The sequence below is a fragment of the Sorex fumeus genome, unplaced genomic scaffold (genome assembly GCF_029834395.1).
Source record: "Sorex fumeus unplaced genomic scaffold, SorFum_2.1 ptg000024l, whole genome shotgun sequence".
Taxonomy (NCBI): domain Eukaryota; kingdom Metazoa; phylum Chordata; class Mammalia; order Eulipotyphla; family Soricidae; genus Sorex; species Sorex fumeus.
In genome coordinates this window covers 57,503,759-57,521,354 of record NW_026606081.1, presented here as the reverse complement: position 1 = coordinate 57,521,354, position 17,596 = coordinate 57,503,759, and the positions used below count along the sequence as shown (strand labels likewise).

The following is a 17,596-nucleotide window of genomic DNA, read 5'->3' as shown; positions in this document are numbered from 1 at the left end:
TGGGTGAGGCACCTGCCTTGCTCCAGTTTTGATGCCCTCCCACTTTATATGGGACCCCCACCCATTCCTGTCAGGCACACCAGATCAAATAGCCTGTTTGTTCTGGTTACAAAAAAGAAACGCATGCCTTCAGTAAATATTCTGAAAGCGAGGCTGGAGAGACAGCGCAACAGGCTAGAGTTCAATCCCCAGCACCTCACGGTCCCTCGAGCACGGCCAGGTGTGATCCCAAAACCAAAACAGTAGCATTATTGATAAAGCGCCAGCAGGTTTCTGGCGAGAGCACTGCCAGCAGCTTAGCTGAACTGAAAATATATCTACCGTTTAGCAGGGGATTGTTCTGGGCGACGCCCGGCAGTGCTCAGGCCTTCCTCCCGCCTCTGCACCCGGGGATCACTCCCGGCGTGGCCGGACGCCACGGATGGAAGCAGGGTCGCCGCGTCCCCCCAGCGCCCTCCCTGCTGTGCTGTTCTCTGGCGCCCCCGCTTAATGGTCTGATATTCAGAAAAGGGGCTCGAGCGATGGCACAGCGGGGAGGCGCTGGCCTTGCACGCGGCCGACCCGGGTTCGATCCCCGGCATCCCGTGGGGTCCCCCGAGCACCGCCAGGAGCGATTCCTGAGCGCAGAGCCGGGAGGGACCCCTGCGCATCGCCGGGTGCGGCCCCCCGAAAGAAGAACACTCCACCACGGAACGAACGGGCGTAAACAAGAACCATCCCTGACGTTCTCTGTCGACTCGTCCGTCAAGGTGGGGCTCGTCCGCGCGCGCGACAAGGCGAGAACGCTGCGTCCGGCGGGCCGGGGGGAGCCGCAGCGCGCCGCACGCTGAGGGGTCGGCGGGGCTCTCGGGCCGGGACCCCCGGGCTGGAGCCGCGGCTTGCGATTTCGCCCGACAAGTCGCCCAGGCCGCGCAGCCAGAGCAGCCGCGCTTCCGCCTACCTGACGGGCTGGCCTCAGGGCGGGGGGCGCCCGGGGGAACGTCCGAGAGGCCGGGCACCCGCGCCGCCGTCGTGCGCCTCGGGCCAGACCGCCCGTCCCGAGGCTTCCCGACCGCGAGCGCGACCCTCAGGGACCGCCCTGTCAGCGCTGACGGCGGAGACGGCAGGCTCGCGCGACCGCTCCCGAGCGCCTCCCGGAGCCAATGGCCGGGCCGCGCCAGCCTTCTGGCGCATGCGCAGCCAGCCCGCGCAGCCGCAAGCACGCAGGCGCGCGACACGCCCCGCCCTTGGGGGCGGGGCCCGAGCGGCCTGCCCCGCCCCGTCCGTCTGGTCCCGCCCCGGGCCCCGCCTCCCGCCCGCCGGGGACAGCGACCTGCGCAGGGGGGCTCGGCCGAGCGACGGCCCCGGGGCGCGGCGCAGGAGGGACGGCGGCAGTTGTCGTCGGGCTCTGGGCGGGGACACGAGCCAGGGCGGAAGCGAGGGAGTCGCCGGCCGAGCTGCGCGCGCTACGCGGCCATGGGGGGCTCGGGCAGTCGCCTGTCCAAGGAGCTTCTGGCCGAATACCAGGTGCGCGGGGCCCGGGGTCCGGGCGGCTGCGCGCGGGGCCGCGCTCGGGGCTTCCCGGGCGGCCGCTCATTCACGCCCCCTGTCCCGTTCCGCCCCGCAGGACCTGACATTCCTCACCAAGCAGGAGATTCTGCTGTGAGTGCCCACCCCGGCCCGTCGAGCCCCTCGCGCGACCCCAGGGCGCCCCTGCTGGCTCCCCGCCCCGAGCCCCGAGCCGGGCCGTGCCCCGGCCCCGAGAGAGCAGCGCCCCCGCGCAGCCACCTCCGGGCAACCCTGGGCGCCCGGCGGCCTGTGCAGAACCGGACTCCCCCTGCAGGAGCCGCCGTGGTTCTGGCCGCCGCCGGGACCGGAGACGTCCCGGGGTGCCCGGCTTCCCCCGACCCCACCCGGGCCGGGCCGGAACCGTTAACGCCCATTGCGCCGGGATCGACGGGGCGGTGGTCGCTACCCTCGCCAGTATTCACGCTCAGCCAACCGCCCGCGCCCCACCTGTCCACCTGTCACCTCCCCCCTCCGGACGCTGGGCCTGGCTGTCCGCGCCCGTGGCTTCCCTTGGGGCGAGGGTGTGGTGTCCTGAAGCGCCCGAGCTCACCCTCCCCGTGCCAACTGCTGCCACCTTCTGTCCCCCAGAGCCCACCGGCGCTTCTGCGAGCTGCTGCCACCGCAGCAACGAGGAGTGGACGAGTCGCTGCAGGCCCGCGTCTCGGCAGAAGGGATCCTGGGCCTTCCGGAGCTCAAGGTGCGGGACCCCTTCCCCACCCCAGCTGCCTGCGCCTCCAGGCGCTTCTGGTGTGGTTGGGGGAAGACTGCTCCCAGTTGGAAGTTTCGGGGTGCTCCAGGAGCCAGCCCTCTTGGCCCCTCTCCGTGTTCCTGAGGACAGAGGATTTCCCCTAAACCACTGGGCTGAACTAGCATTTTTCTGTTTCTTTTTTGTGGGGGGCGGGGTGAGGGTAGTGGTGAACATCCCATGCCAGGGATGGGACACAGCCTCCTTGCATGTACTCTGGTCCCCTTGAGTGGCCTCTGGCCCTTATCTCACATTTCCCAGGCTGGGATTCAAAGATAGTTTTCTGTTGAGGCAGAGCACCCTTAATTGAGCTACTGTTGTTATCACCAAGTTCCTGAAACCCAGTTTCCTGCCCCAAGATAGCTCTGGAAATTTCTAGGCAAGGGGCTGACCTAATGCTTGGAACACAAGTGTTGTGGAACTTTGCCCTGCGTGCCAGACTCCTGCCCACGCCCCTTGCAAGGGTGGGCACTGGGACCTAGCACTCCCCACCCATTGGGTTGGAGTGAGGCCAGGCCATTCTCAGAAGCACTGATGTTATTGTGCCCAGGCCAACCCCTTCAAGGAGCGGATCTGCAGAGTGTTCTCGACGTCCCCAAGCAGGGACACCCTGAGCTTCGAGGACTTCCTGGACCTCCTCAGTGTGTTCAGTGACACAGCCACGCCGGACATCAAGTCCCACTATGCTTTCCGCATCTTCGGTAAGTGCCGCTGCCCTGGCCCACTCGGGTTTCTGGGCTGATGCGGGGGTGCCTTGGAGCCCCTCCCCACCACCGCCACTTCCCCCTCCCTGTCTGCCCCACCAGACTTTGATGATGATGGAACCTTGAACCGGGAAGACCTGAGCCAGCTGGTCAATTGCCTCACAGGGCAGGGGGCCGACACGCAACTCAATGACTCAGAGATGAAGCAGCTCATCGACAATGTGAGTGGGGAAGGGGCAAACATGGGGTGCGGGGTGGTAGCGCGTAGGGAGCGGGGGCCCATCTGAAGCTCCCTTATTTCCAGATCCTAGAAGAATCTGATATCGATCGGGACGGAACCATCAACCTCTCGGAGTTCCAGCATGTCATTGCCCGTTCACCAGACTTCGCCAGGTAGGATGGCACTCCTCGGCAGCGTGCTCACCCAGGCTGCCCACCAGCTGCTGCTCTGGGGGCAGGGGGCTGACCTTCAGCATGAGAGAGCCCCCCACTTCCTTCAAGGGCACTGAGAAAAAGGACAGAGCCTACACCAATCTCCTGGAGGGCAGTGCAGTTTGCAGTCTGGGCCCTACACTAACCCCTGCCCACTATCTCCTGCAGCTCCTTTAAGATCGTCCTGTGACTGGACCACAGTGTATCCCAGGGCCTGTTGGAGACTTCCTGCTGCGCAGCTGTGGCCGAGGTTCTGCCTGTTGCCAGAGCCGGCTGAGCTGGCCCTGCCCGGAGCTAGCACTGTGCAGTCTTTCCGCGGGCAGGGGTCCGTGACTGCCCGTCCCCACCTCAATCACTCTGTCTCTACACTGGTCACCAATAAAGGTTTAGAGTTTGGTGCCTGTGTGTGGACCAGGCTTTGGGGATCACTGGGAGTTAAGTGGGGACAGAGGGCACCCGCAGGAAGTTGAGCTGTGCTCCATGCAGCCTGCCCACCATGGCTGCTCACATGAAGATTTCATGAGATGGACAGGCCTGCTCCCAAGCCCGAAGCGGGGGGCCTTTGTCTTGCACACAGCAACCCAAGTCCACATCCCGGGCAGGTGATAAGGTGCCATGAATTATCACTGAGGGTCACTCCTGCCCACAGAGCCAGGAGGAGCCTCAGAGCAGGGCCGGTATGGCCGGATTCCACTCCAGGAATGGGGAGTCAGCCCACCAGCCCCTGGGTAGGGAGGACCAGATCCCCGCATATGGAGCAGCCTCAGAGTGCTACACTCCTTGGAGAGGAAAGGCTATGACCACACTTCTGTTCCCACAGTTTATTTAAAAAAAAAAAAGTAAAGTGCATCTTCTTAAAAAAAAATGTATAAAATCCACAGACTCTGCACCCCAGCCTGGGCGTGTCGGTATCCTGTTGGGGAGACGTGGGAAGTTGGGGGTCGGGATGCAGGAAGGGGGGGTTTCCTTGAACTTCGAGGATGAGGGGCGTAATGTCCTTCCCTCTGCCGTGCTCTGGGCCTCTTGCCTGCTCACTCGCTTTCTGGCGCCCACAGTCTAATGGCAGGCGTGGGAGGCCCAGGAGGTAGCCAGGCGCAGGGCCTGGGAGGTACTGCCCGCCCGCCTGCTAGTCCCTGAGGCAATGCTGAGGCGGCAACATGCAGGCCGCGGGCCAGGCAGTGTGGTAAGGCAGGCGGTGGGGAGGCTGGTGGTGGGGCCCGGTGCCCCTTCTCAGGCAGTCCTCAGTGTTGTCCACAGTTTCACCTCTCCTCACGCGCTTCACATTTCTGCTGTTTCTGGACAATAGGCTCAGTTTATATCCGGGCACAGCATGCCCTTGCACAGACCTCTCTCTGACTGGAACCTCTGGACCCAGCTGTCCGGCACGGAGTAGCCCTGCCACTTGGCGGCCAGCTCCGTCGTGCTGAGGGCAGCGCCCGGCCGTCCCTGAATATTCTCAGTCCCCGGGCCGGGGTGGCCTCTGGAGTCAGTGCTCACACCACTGAGTCCCGGATCTCGGAGCCCAGGCGCACCCGGGGCCGAGGGCACACAGGCGACACCTCCACGAAGCTCTCGTGGATGCTGAGTGGACGTTTCTCCGACTCGGTGAAGATACGGGGTCCTGGGGAGCTGTCAGACAGGGCCTGGTAGCCCCGGTGGTCCAGAGGAATACTCGGGGGGCCCACGCCATTGAGCGGCCGGGTCTCGGGCGGCAGCACCGCAGGGCGGCCCTTGGGGTGCATGCTGGCACACTCGCCCTGCTTGAGGAAGAGCTTCATGTCGCCACGGTGCCGGTAGAGCAGGAAGAGGATCAGGAGCACAATGGCGAGGACAAACAGGGTGCACATGACCATGAACTCGGTCCAGTAGGACTTGGAGGAGCCCCAGCTGGCCGGGCTCCCCGCCGCCGCTGGCGCGCTCACCCGAGATGTGCTGATGTCAGGCCCACCGCCACTTGGGACCACCTGCTCGTCACCAGCCAACACCTGGGGGCAGTAGCTGGCCACGAGCTGCTCAAAGCCCTTCTCCAAAGCCCAGCACTGGAAGAGGCCTGGTGCCTGCGGGCTGCCCGCCAGGAGCAGGTCCCCAGACGGCAGCACATGGCAGGAGGCGGAGGTGTTGATGGGCTGTCCATCGTGCAGCCAGCGCCGGGCGGCCCACCTGGAGAGCAGTGGGCACGGAAGGCTGTTCATGGTGTGCAGCTGGAAGGAGACTTCCTGGCACGGCTTCTCACCTGCAGGCACGGCACAGGAGCTGGAGCTGGGACCAGGCGACTGGGGACTACGGGGTCTCTCCGCCCCCCTCTCTGCTGCTACTCACCTGTCCCCTCAGAGGAGTGGCGTTTGGCCAAGGAGGCATTGCAGAGACCCCTGGCATTTGCTCCCTCAACGTCCTGGACCCACGGCCTGAAAAACAACGGTCAATGAGCGGCCCTCAGCATAGGGACCGAGGCCATGCAGGGTTCATCAGACGTGGATCTCCATACCTGCTCCCTACCCAGGAAGGTTCTAACCGCCCATCTACACAGCCTCTCAGCTCAATGCCAACCCCAGACCCCATACCGAGGAAAGCTGGGAAGGGACTGGAATCCAGGGGCACTTACCTGGAGGCCTCGCCGTGCTGGTAGAGGCTGGTGGGGCGACAGGCAGAGCCATTCCATGCACAGTAGGGGTCCCGGGCCAGGAGGCAGTCCCCGCAGCTCTGGTAGAGGCTGCAGTTGGCCACGGGCACCTGGACGACGCCCGAGTAGGAGGCAGCATACAGCAGCCCCTGCGTGGGCAGACTCAGTCAGAGGGCACACAACCCAGGACTTCCACCCGACGTTCTGAGGGCTCACACTAGAGCCTGGGCTCCCTGTCCCGCAGCGGGGGCTGGTCCCACCCACTCACCTGCTGGGTGTCCAAGAGCAGGTTCTGCACAGGTTGGCCTGGGGGGAAGAGCTGGACACCCTCGATGAGATGCAGGCGGGAGCCCACGTCCACTGCCTTGTGCAGCCAGCCATCGCCTGTGGTGACCGGCGTTCAGGCCCCAGCGGCGCCACCCTCCCTCCAGGCCCCGCCCCTGCTCCCCATCCCTCCTGGCTCCCATCTGCCTGTGCCCTGGCACTCACCCGTGCCCAGGAAGAGGACATTGTAGGTGCGGTGCAGGCCGGGCACGCGGTGCACGGCCACACGCTGGTAGCGGGCGTGTGGCTGCTGGAGCAACAGATGGCTGCGGACGTGGCCGTCCATGAGGAAGTGGTCCTTGAGGAAGTTGAGCACACGGTCAGGCAGCTGCAGGGAGGAGTTGATCTTCCGCTCCCGCGTGGCGTTGGTGATGCACTGCGAGTGGGTGCAGAGTGAGGGGCTGCCCTCGAGCCCCCATTTTTGTCCCTGAGCCCATGCCCCCACCCCAGCCCCATTGTGGTCCTTCAGCTCCCTCCCTGGAGAGGTGCCAGCGGGTGCCTCTGCCCAAGAGTCCCCACACAACCGCATGAGCTACTACACTAGTGTGCCTTGGGGTTGGGGTGACACACGTTCAGCAGGACGGTCCTGGGTCCCCTGAGGCTCCCTCGCCCCATTTCCCAGCTAGGCTGCTTCCAGGGCCACCCCCACGTAAACCCAGCATGCTCTGCTTAGGGGGCAGTCACCAGGCCGGCAGGAGCCTCCTTTTCAGGCCAGTCCATCCAGCCCCCAGCAAGAACAGGGCTTGTGGCAGAGTGTAGAGGGGTTCAGTGCCCACCAGGGGGCCAATGCCCACTCCAGCAGGGTCACATCGTGAGACAAACAGGCCCAACACTAGCCAACAGACTCAGGAATGGACCCATGTAGCGCAGACCCACCTGGCCAGGCCGGGGCCAGGGCACGGGGCTCGTGAAAGTGTACCACTGCTGCGTCTCGCGGTTCACCTTCTTGTAGAGCCCCTCGAAGACCTGCTGGACGTCCCGCATGGAGAAGACGCAGACAGCGGAGCCCTCAGCTGTGCCTCCGTGCCTGTGGGGAAGGGTGCGTGGGCCTGGGGTCTGCACGGGCCGAGGCTGGGCGAACCCCAGCGCAAGCAGCTCCCGGCTTACCACTGGGAGGTGAAGACCCCATAGAAGAGGGTGTCCCGCCAGTCGTGCGGACTGGGGCTCAGCGTGAACACGTCCTGCAGCACGTTGAAGGGGAAGCCATCGCCGGGCCGTGAGCACACCAGCTGGGCCTTGAGGAAGGATGTCCAGCGCTGCTGTAACACCCGCTCGCCGCCCTCGTCACCCTGGGGGGAGGAAGTGACGCTCAGGCGAATGGCAGGACAGGCCCTGCCGCAAACCCTGCTTGACTCCCAGGACACACCACTCCAGACCTAAAGCAGACCAGCAGATCTGCCCAGTGTGGTCCCGGCCCCGAACACAGCTGTGAATCCAGGAAGATCTGGGAGCAGCGTTTGCGGAATAACCACCACCATAGGGGTGCTGGGCCAGGGAGTATGGCAGCCAAGGCAACAGACGTGGGGCTCAAGCCAGGCGACCTGGTCCAGGACGAGGGTCTAGGACCATCCCGCCCACTACCCCTCACCAAAAAAAAAAAAAGGGAGAAAAGACCCAAAGTAATACTGAATTGAGGAGCAGGGGGAGGGAGCGGGCTTGTCTGGGACCCTGGAGCCGCCGGTCACCTTGCAGATCCGAGCTACGCGTGACACCACTGTGTCCTCAAAGAACTCGAACTCGCGGCCAATCTCACTGAAGAAGAAGTAGATCTTGTCGTCGTCGCCCAATGCGCTGCCCAGGCTCTCAGGGATGTAGGCCGAGGCCACGAATGCAGGGTCTGCAGGGCCATGGGGGCAGGTGAGCAGCAGCCCCAAGCCGTCGGGGCAGGGGCCGCCTGGGGCAGGCCAGGGCCTCACCTTGGAGCCAGTTGAGCGAGCTCTCGGTCTTGGTGGGGCGCGTGCTGTGGCTGCGGGAGATGGCCGGGTCGTTGCCCTGAAAGCTGCTGACGGTACCCGTGTACAGCTCCCCTTCTGTTGGGAAAATATTCCTGTGGGCATGGGGGGCGCCAGGCAGCCCAGGGCAACACAGGGCCCCGGGAATCAAGCAGCTGCGGAGCCGCAACCCTGGTGCGCCCAGCTGCCCCCCACAACTCACCAACCACCAGGGCTGTGGACTTGAAGTTGGGGTCAAACGGACAACGGCCCTTGCCATCCTCCAGAAGGATGTTCCCCGCTCCATCGCGAGCCAGACTAAAGCTGTCCAGGTCCTGTAGGGGAGGAGGTGGGTCAACACAGAGCAAGCTCGAAGGGGAGCCCAACTTGCAGGGTGCCAGACGCAAGATCTCCCCCACCTTGCCCCCCAAAGGCAGTGCCCTCTGTGGAGGCACAATGAGGCCCGAGCCTGGAACGGGCATAAGCATGAACCAGTCCCACCTCAAAACGCAGGCACACATGGCCGGGGCAGCAGCAGGGAGACTCGGGGGACTCACGATGTAGGCACACAGCGGGCTGAAGGCGGCCGTGCCGCAGGTGAGCAGGTGGGTGCTGTTCAGGCCCAGCAGGATCTTGATATAGTTCTGACAGTCGCGCTGCGACAATGAGGACCAGGTCAGGCCCAGCCGGCCACCAGGGGGCAGCAGCGGGCTTCTGGCTCCGAGCGGTCTCCTCCACCCAACCCACCACCTGGCTGGGCCGCCTCTGGCCTCTCAGCCTCGAGGGAGACTTCCCGGTCTCCCCAGGAGCAGGGGTAGACACGGTGTGGGCCCTGAGCCAGTACTTCAAATGGGGTCCATCCTGCCACCCTTTCGGTTCGCTCCTGACACCCTCCTTTCACCAGCATGAATCCCCCCTGCTCGGCTGGGGACCCCTCCCACCTCCGCAAGTCCCATAATGGATCTGGGCCATTGGGAACTTTTCCACGGGAACTCTGCCTCCAGGAAACTTTTCCATCTGGAAACTTCCATCAGGAAATCTGGTCACTCCATTCCCATCAGCCATGCCCGACTGCCCACATCTCCCCAGGCATCTCATGTCGCTGAAGCCAAGCGGTCAGCACCCCCACCCCACCCCCGTCCCTACTCTGTCCTTGCCCAGGGAGGCCGGAGAGCGAGCAAACACGGGCTACTGCTGCACCCCGCCCCGGGGCTCACCTGCCTCGGCAGCCCTGACCGTGTCCCCCAGCCTGCTCTAGGAGGGGCCCCCAGGGGACCCCAGTGCACCACAGCTCCCGGGCGCCTACCTGCGGGTCCTTGCCCTTGAAGCTGCACTGCTGCTTCCTCTCAGCGTCCGCGCTCCAGCGCAGCTGCAGACAGACGCGGGTAAGGCTTCGCACAGCCCGGGCCTCACCCCGCCTCCACCCCTCTGCCAGCCCCCCGCTCACCTCCTGGTAATCCCCACCCGGCTGGAAACTGACACTGCTGTCCAGGGCAAAGAGGGCCTCGCGGGCACCCACGTACAGGCTCCGGCCGTCGGCGCCCAGCAGCAGGGCCGTGTAGTTGGAGGTGTCGGGCGCAGAGAACCTGAGGAACGGCCTCTCCTCCGAGTCTGCGCCAAAGAAGGGGAGTCAGAGGCGGCAGCCATCCAGGCCGGGGTCAGGAGCACCCCATGAGGAGCACCCACAGGGGCTGGGAAGTTCAGGCACGAAAGCGTCCTCCCTTCACTGCAGAGAAGCTAGAAATGCACATCTCCCAGCTTCAGGGCAGTCAGTGCTGCTGGGCCAGCGCCAGGACCCCCACACCAGGACCTCCCCAGCAGAGGGACCGCCACATGGGGCACTCTGGAAGACCTCAGAAGGGCAAGAAAGTTTGCTGAGAACTATATGGGGCAGGAGTACAGTGGGGAGGGTGCTTGGGTCCAATGCCCGCCATCCCATACGGTCCCCAGAGCCCATCAGGAGGGATCCCTGAGCATCACCATGTGTGACCCCCCCAGACAAAAACAAAACAAACATGAGTAGCTCTTTGTGAGGTCCACTGCAGAGCAAAGGGTTTGGAGCACACCCAGAGAACTCAGGTCTCTGTAGAGGGAAGAGACTTGTGGGGACCCCCATCTGCCTGGGCCCCGCAGCTGGTGCAAAGGACCCTCCCGGCCCTCAGCCCTGGGTGAGTGCATCTCAGATACGGGCTCACTGCCTGGCACAGTGAAACCCGAAAGCCCAGAGCCTTCACGTGTGGTGAGGAGAAAGGGCAAGTGTCTGTCACTGCCGAACAGCGACAATGACCAGTGAGAGCAGCCCCTAGGCCAGCAGGACTCAAGGCTGTACACGGCATACAGAGTTAGGGTCTGCCTTTCCGGGGAAGAATGAGAACAGAAAGGAAGCCCAAAGGGATGGATTAGAACGCTGCTGGGTGGTGCGCCCGGAGCACTGGAAACCGTCTTCCCTCTGCGGAGCTGACAAGAAGCACCAGGCTCTATGCCTCAGTGACGGGCGCCTTCCAAAAGAAATGGCACTGGCAAGGGAAGGAAGCAAAGATGGAGCGGCCATCTGCCCAGGTGTGTCCTCAAGGGCCAGAGGGCCCCGACCACACCAAGCCTTCAGGCAGCCAAGAGCAAAGCGAGCGGCAATCACACCCCAACTTCCTGCAGGTGTGCCCACGGGCCCTAGCCTGGCTCCCCTAAAGATAAGGAGACTCAGTACAGGACCAGGTTTGCGGCATCGTGACTGCGGATCCCAGAGGCGCCCACGCCCACTAAGGGGGGACCTGGCTCCTTCCCTACCGCCCGGATAGCACCCACTCTTGCGGGGGTTGGGGGGCAGGAGGGAAGATGACAAAGGGGCCAGGGGAAGGAGCTGGGTGAGGATGCAGAACGGGCAGTGGGGGAGAGAGAGCAGACTGGCCCCACTGCCCAGCACACCCACACACACCCTGGGCGGCCGGGAGGGGTCCAGCTCAAACGCCCTCTTCTCTGTGCCACAGCTGCTCCCCCTGGGGGAGCCGACGGCACCCGGCAGAGACCCTCACAGGCCACCCTGCTTCCAAACCAACCAGCAGCAGAGAGGCACAGTGACAGAGAAGGTGCCAGCAAAGGAGGTGGGTGCGAGGCGGGACGCAGGGGTCTCCCTCCCAAATCCACGAACTCGGGGTCAGGTGGAGCCCCAGAAGAGCCATGCAGCAGGTTCAAGGGGCAGCGTAGACAAGGGACAATGACAAGCTAAACTGCCTGCTCTGGGGTGTGTCGGGGTGTGAGAGTGCAGGTCAGGGGCCTCTGGCTGCCAGCGCCTGCGGGAGGGGCACTGGGCTTGTTCCAGGGTGGTTCCCTCCCCCTGGACTCTTCCGGGACAGAGGCCAAAGGTCAGAGATTAGCTGCAGGTGGGGTGCTAATGCAGGCAGGTGGATGGGAGTCTGGGGGGAGGCCTCGGGAAGTGGGCACAGGGCCGAGTTCCTTTCCCCAGAGCTCCACTCCACCCCTGGGACCCCCCTCGTGCCCCCACACCTCCTCCTCCATGTCTGGGAACAAGCCCCATGCTCCCTGCCCCTGTGCACCCCCGCTCCGCCCCCCCACCCCCGTGCCAGTGTCCCCAGGCCCCCGCCCCTGGGCACCCCGGTCCCATCCCCCCCTCGCCCCAGGACTCCACAGGCCGGTTGGGGCATCTGGAAACAAGGGCCTGGGCCGCACACCTGCCCCCGCCTCCGGGAAGCTCTCGCTCCTTATCTGCGAGATGGGTAGTTACGAATGTAAATCACCGTGTCCATAATGGCCCACGTTTACGGGGAGCGGGGCCCCAACAGCACACACGCCAGCCCGGCGCTGGCACGGTGTCTGGCGCACGTCGTCGAAAACAAAACCCCAGCGCCCTGCGGGAAATTCCAGCCCTGCGAGTGCCAGCCAGGAGCACCCGCGTCTCTACCCTGGGGTGGGGGCCCTGCCGCCACGGGGGCACGTACTGGAGCACAGACAGGGCTGGCGGGGCACGTGGCTGTGAGCCTGGGGACACCCTCCAGAGCACCCCCACCAGACGGAGCTGCCGGCCCTGTCTGAGAGCAGGCCTCTCTGAGGACCCTGCTGGTGGCGCGTGCGAGGGTGTGAATGCAGGGATAGACGCGGGAGGCGTGTGTGTGTGTGTGTGTGTGTGTGTGTGTGTGAGCGCCTGCCTGCTACGGCACTAACCATACTTCCCTACGTGCGGGTGCCACGTGTGGTGTGACAACACTAGTGCTGTGCGTGATGTGTGTGCGTGGTGTATGCGTCATGGGTGGGGGCCGAGATGTGTGCACCGTGTGAGTCCTATGTGTGGTGTGTGCCTGCGTGCTCGACCTTACACCCTGTCCCAGGTGTGCTCTGCAGGACTGCCTAGGAGGGGTGCTGTGTGGGGAGGGGTGCTGTGATGGAGGGGTGCTGTGAGGGGCTGCTATGCATTCGGCCCCAGGAGAGACACACACCCCGGATTACTCGGCTGCACTGTGGGGCTCACTGAGTCCCCCACACCTCTGACCAGTGACTTTGTGGAAGAGAAAGTAAGTTCGGGACGATAGGGAACTTCCTGTCCATCCCGACCGGTTCCTGGGGAGCCCCAGGGCGGGAGGGGTGGAAACCACCTGCTGCACCCCCCTTCCGGCAGGAAACGGTGGGGAGGCACTCGTCCCCCAGCCTCACCTCTGGCCTCACCTCGTCTCAGGTCGGTGACTCAGCCGGAAGCTGGCAGTTCTGGGGGTGAGCGGGAAGAGGGCTCAGCCCCATCTCCACCCGGCCAGCCGGAGAGTTACGGCGGGACTGTGACTCAGAGGCCGCACCCCACACCTTGCCTGCTCTCACTGGCTCCGGGCAGCCCAGCCGGCGCTGGCCTGGCCTCCGCAGGCCCCAGCAGGACAGAAAGCCCTCGTTTTGTGGGGGGCGGGGCGGCAGACAGGCGGGCACCCTTGGAGAGGAAGGGAGAGGCTGGCAGCCCCTCGGCTCTGCTGACACACCTCTGACCTCCCATGGGGGTGGGGGTGGGGGTGGGGCAGACGCCCCTGACCAACTGTACCCCTGGGAGGCCACAGACCTGAGCCTGCTGGGGAGAGGCCAGGGAGGAGCTTCCGGCTCCAAAGGTCCGCTCCCTGCTGGGGACAAGCCAGCCTGGCCCACTGCTCCCCATCTGTCCCGCCCCTGCTTGCAGGGATGCCCTGGTCCCCCTACTGGGCTCATCACAGTCTCTTGGGCCTGCTTGACCCCCCAACCCTCAGAAGCATGGGGGTGTCACTTGGGCTGTGAGGAAGGGGTACGGCGGCCCTGGGCAGCCAGGGCTCTGACAGCTCTCTGGGCTGTTCTATGCCCCGTCACCCTACCCCAACCCTCCCCTGGGAGCCAGACCCTGATTCCTTCCATGTCTTCCCTGGCAGCCCTCAGCTGCCACGGCCTGGCACCCTGGCCTGGGCCCTCTTCCTGTCCCCTCTCAGAGCCTACTTCTCACCTCGTCCTCACCAGGCCGGCCCCAAGCCCTCCCTCTGACTAACTCCGACTCACATTAGACTCAGCTCACTTCCTCCTCCTCTGGGAGGACTTCCCAGATGCCCAGCTGGGCGAAGGCAACTCCGGGCAACCCGTCACTTCCTGATCACCTCACATGGTGACATGAAGCAGCCGCCCAGCTCCATGTGCCTTCTGGCCAGGTGCCTGAGGAGCGGCTCCAAAGCCTTCTGTGCAACTAGTGACCAGCAGAGCACTAGGTCCCCAGGCTGGCCCCCAGACTCAAAGGGGATGACTGGACAGTCCCGAGGCCAGTCCCAGGGATGTCTGGATGTCCCGCCCAACTCAGCCCCGCAAAGCTCATCCTCATTCCTGGGACAGGCCAAGGCAGAGGGGCAGCAGAGTGCAGGGTAACAGAGCAGCCATGGCCCCCAGAGCCCCAATATCCACTCCAATAGGCTGTGCACCAGGTGAGACGGGGCAGAAGGCAGGAGGGCAGGAGCCCTGTCAGAGCCACCACGCGCCTCTGCACCATGGAGCAACTGCCCACAGCCTCCTCCAACCCTCCCAATGTCCCCCTCTCTGGCCAGAGGGCAGCGCAGGGGACCCTCGTGGGCCTGGCACTGTAGACTTGGGGCTTATGGAGGGGTCGGGGGGAGGACGAGCTCCAGGCAGAAGAGGGCCGAGCAGAGGGGGAAGGAGGGGAGGCAGTGTGGGGGGGAGGGGTGGGGGGGGCTGACTTTCCACCTGCCTCTGAGCACCGCGCCTTGTCTTCTCCCAGGAGAGGGACCTAGGCAGAGGCCTGCATACAGCGGGTGCTCAGAGCATGAGGCCCTACAGCAGAGGCTCAGACCCTGAGTGAGGGCATACAACAGGTGCTCAGGCCCTGTATGAGGGTATACAGCAAGTGCTCAGACCATGCATGAGAGCAGAGAGCAGGTGCTCAGACCCTGCGTGAGGCCCTACTGCAGGCACCCAGATCCTGCGTGAGGACATACAGTAGGTGCTCAGACTGAGCAGGAGGGCATACAGCAGGTGCTGAGACCCTGCATGAGGGCATACAGCAAGTGATCAGGCTGCCTGAGGGCATACAGCAGGTGCTCAGCACCTGCATGAGGGCATAAAGCAGGTGCTCAGGTTGTGCATGACCGCACAGAACAGGTGCTCTGACCCTACATGAGGTCATACAGCAGATGCTCAGACTGTGCCTGAGAGTATACAGCAGGTGCTCAGATCAAGCGTGAGGACACGGAGCAGACGCTCAGACCAAGCATAAAGAATACAGCAGGTGCTCAGACCCTGCATGAGGACATACAGCAAGTGCTCAGACTATAAGAGGCAAGAGATGAGCAGTAAGCACTGGAAACCTGCAGTCATGACCTGTGCCGGGGATAAGCGGCCGCCCCTGCACTGTTCCCACCCCCCATGTGGCACCTTGAGAAGAGGCCCCACTCCAGTTCTGGCGTTCAGTGCCAGGCTGGTACCAAGGCGTGGCTGGGGATCTTGCCAGCTCTGGTGGCAGAGCCCAGGCCACGGCAGGAGCAAGGGAGCAGCAGGTCAGACGGGGCCTTCAGGGACACATCCCAGGCAGCTGAGACCCAGGGTGCCCACTGCAGCTCAAGAGGACACAGAGGGCCCCGTGCTCTCAGCTCAGTGGTGTCCTTCGCTTGTGTCCCCTCAAGGTCCCAGACAGACCTGGCCTCTCAATGCCCAGGATGCAGCCCCTCAGAGCCCAGGACAGACTCAGCCCCTCGGTGCCCAAGACAGACACAGCCTGAGAATGTGCCCGCTAGGCTGCGTCCCTTTCCTCCACGAGGGGTGGTTCTACAGCGACCCCAAGTCTCAGTCCTTGGAGGACGAGTTTACACACACGACGGCAGGACCTCACGCCACTGCCTGGCAGCGCGGGAGGGGACAGGGACAGTGTTGTGGTTGAAAGGCCAGGCCGAGGGGCTTGCATCCAAGCAGCCCCCTGGGGGGGGGCCCTGCTCTGTGAACTCCAAAGGAGCCCCGTCCCCCTCGGCCCTGTGCGGGCTGCTTCTCCCAGAGCCCAGAGGGTCAAAGGGCACAGACAAGGGTGGTGACTGTGAGGAGAGGAGCAGAAGACAGCAGGGGCCTGGCCACCCTTGGCCTGCTGATCTGCCCAGAACGCAGGGTCTGCGCCTCCACCCGGGCAGCACCTGGCCGGTGCAGAAAGTGGCCGAAGGGAGCCAGGGCTGTCCCCCTTTCCTCCTGTGGACAGGCCCAGCGGGGCAGGTGGGTCTCCAACTCAGAGCGCCCACACCGGCACCTGCACCCCCCACCCCTGTGCCCAGAAACCGAGCCCCTGAGGGCCTTTTGCCGAGGGACGCAGGATGGGCCAGGCTGGAGGGGCAGCCCGGGGGGCTGGGCCCGGGGCCAGCGGCTCGCACCCAGCAGGGCCGGCCGGGAGGGGCGGGCAGGGGGCGGGGGCGCCCGCAGGTCCTGCTGCGACTTGCAGGAATACCAGAACCCGTGTTTAGGGGCGGCGGGGCCCCCCACCCCAGATGCGCCTGGGCTCGTGGGGGCGCGGCGTGGCCAAGAAAGGGCACGGAGGCGCCCGACCCTCGCCCCTCGCCCTCGGCTGCGGCGGCCCCTCCCCCGCTCCTTTGTCCGCAACAGGCGCCCCCAGCCCGGCCCCCACTCACCCAGCGGCAGGAGCACCCGGGGTCCGAGCGCGCGCGCGGGGGCGGCCAGCAGCAGCAGCAGCAGCACGGCCGGCACCGGGGCGCCCCGCAGGCTCCCCCGGCCCATCGCGGCCTCGGCGGCTCCGGCGGTCCGGGCACTGGGCACTGGCGGCGCCCGCCCTGGAGGGCGCCTCGGAGCTGGACCTGGGGGTCGGGACAGACCGGTCACGTGGCTCCGCGCCGGGAGGCGGGGGGCGCGGGTGGGAGGAAGTGGGCGGCCCGCGCCCCGCCCCGCCCCTGTCCCCCTCCCCGCGGGGGGCACCTAACTGGACCCTCCCACCGCTGCCCCGCCCCTTCCGGTCCCTCCTGCGTCCCTGCCCTGCGCGCCTCCAGGGGGTCGGCGGCCGGGCCGCCCCCTCTCCCCACCCCCTCCCCCAGTGCTCCTGCACCCACTCATGCATGACCTAAAACACTGCGCTGACGCCAGGGTCTGCTGCTTGCTGCCTCGTTTCTGGCCGGGTCACTCCAACATGGGTTGGGGGGGTACTCACTTCTGGGGGGGTGTCCCACTTCTGATGGGTGACGACAGGATTCAATGAACCGCCAAGGTCTGCCCTGCAGGGAAAGATGGCTAAGTCCCCAGAAACCTCAGAGGCGCCCACTTAGAAAGGCAAGGCCAACCTACCCCCAACCCACCAACCCCCCAAGAACAGGGGGTCCCTTCAGTGAGCCGTGAAAACCCCAGGCAGGCCCTGACCACACCAAGAAAACAAATAGGATGCCCTGACGCTGCCACCAGAGGGGCCGAGGCTGACGGGAACTTTGTGGTCAGGATGTACCAGAGGTAGGACAAATGTGGCTCTTCTCACAGGCAACCCAAGACACCCCAACTCCTCCCAGACTCGGGTGGGCAGGAGGGGCAGTTCCAGCTTCTCCAAGAAGGAGCTGCGATCCGGGTAAGGTCTCCCCACCCTCCGGAGGGTCCCCTTGCCCCGCCTCTCCCTGGAGACTGCTGAGGGGAACTCATCGCTCTCTGGGCATCCCATCAAGGTCGGGACCCCCCCACCCCCGCCCCCAGCATCTGTCCCTCCGGGCTCTGGGCAGGGTAGCAGCGCCCATAAAAGGGTCAGCCTCCTCTCCTGCACACACGAGTAACTTCATGGGGAAATGCCAGCACCAAGCTGGGAGTGGGC

At 64.9% G+C, this 17,596-nt stretch overlaps 2 protein-coding genes across 2 annotated transcripts; one reads left to right on the top strand and one right to left on the bottom strand.

Moving 5' to 3' along the window:
• Window positions 1-1,373: 1,373 nt before the first annotated feature.
• On the top strand, window positions 1,374-3,826 carry CIB1 (calcium and integrin binding 1). Its single transcript, XM_056114178.1, has 7 exons — window positions 1,374-1,506; window positions 1,607-1,641; window positions 2,137-2,245; window positions 2,844-2,994; window positions 3,100-3,218; window positions 3,302-3,390; window positions 3,598-3,826. Exons 1-7 carry the CDS (start codon window positions 1,456-1,458, stop codon window positions 3,617-3,619), a joined length of 576 nt encoding a protein of 191 aa, XP_055970153.1. The 5' UTR covers window positions 1,374-1,455; the 3' UTR covers window positions 3,620-3,826.
• A 427-nt stretch (window positions 3,827-4,253) lies between these two features.
• Window positions 4,254-16,530, bottom strand: SEMA4B (semaphorin 4B). Its single transcript, XM_056113919.1, has 14 exons — window positions 16,425-16,530; window positions 9,752-9,915; window positions 9,611-9,673; window positions 8,862-8,960; window positions 8,528-8,639; window positions 8,290-8,403; window positions 8,059-8,210; window positions 7,481-7,662; window positions 7,250-7,400; window positions 6,539-6,749; window positions 6,318-6,433; window positions 6,032-6,198; window positions 5,749-5,834; window positions 4,254-5,662 (listed from the first exon to the last, which is right to left on the bottom strand). Exons 1-14 carry the CDS (start codon window positions 16,528-16,530, stop codon window positions 4,923-4,925), a joined length of 2,463 nt encoding a protein of 820 aa, XP_055969894.1. The 3' UTR covers window positions 4,254-4,922.
• Between the last annotated feature and the right edge of the window lie 1,066 nt (window positions 16,531-17,596).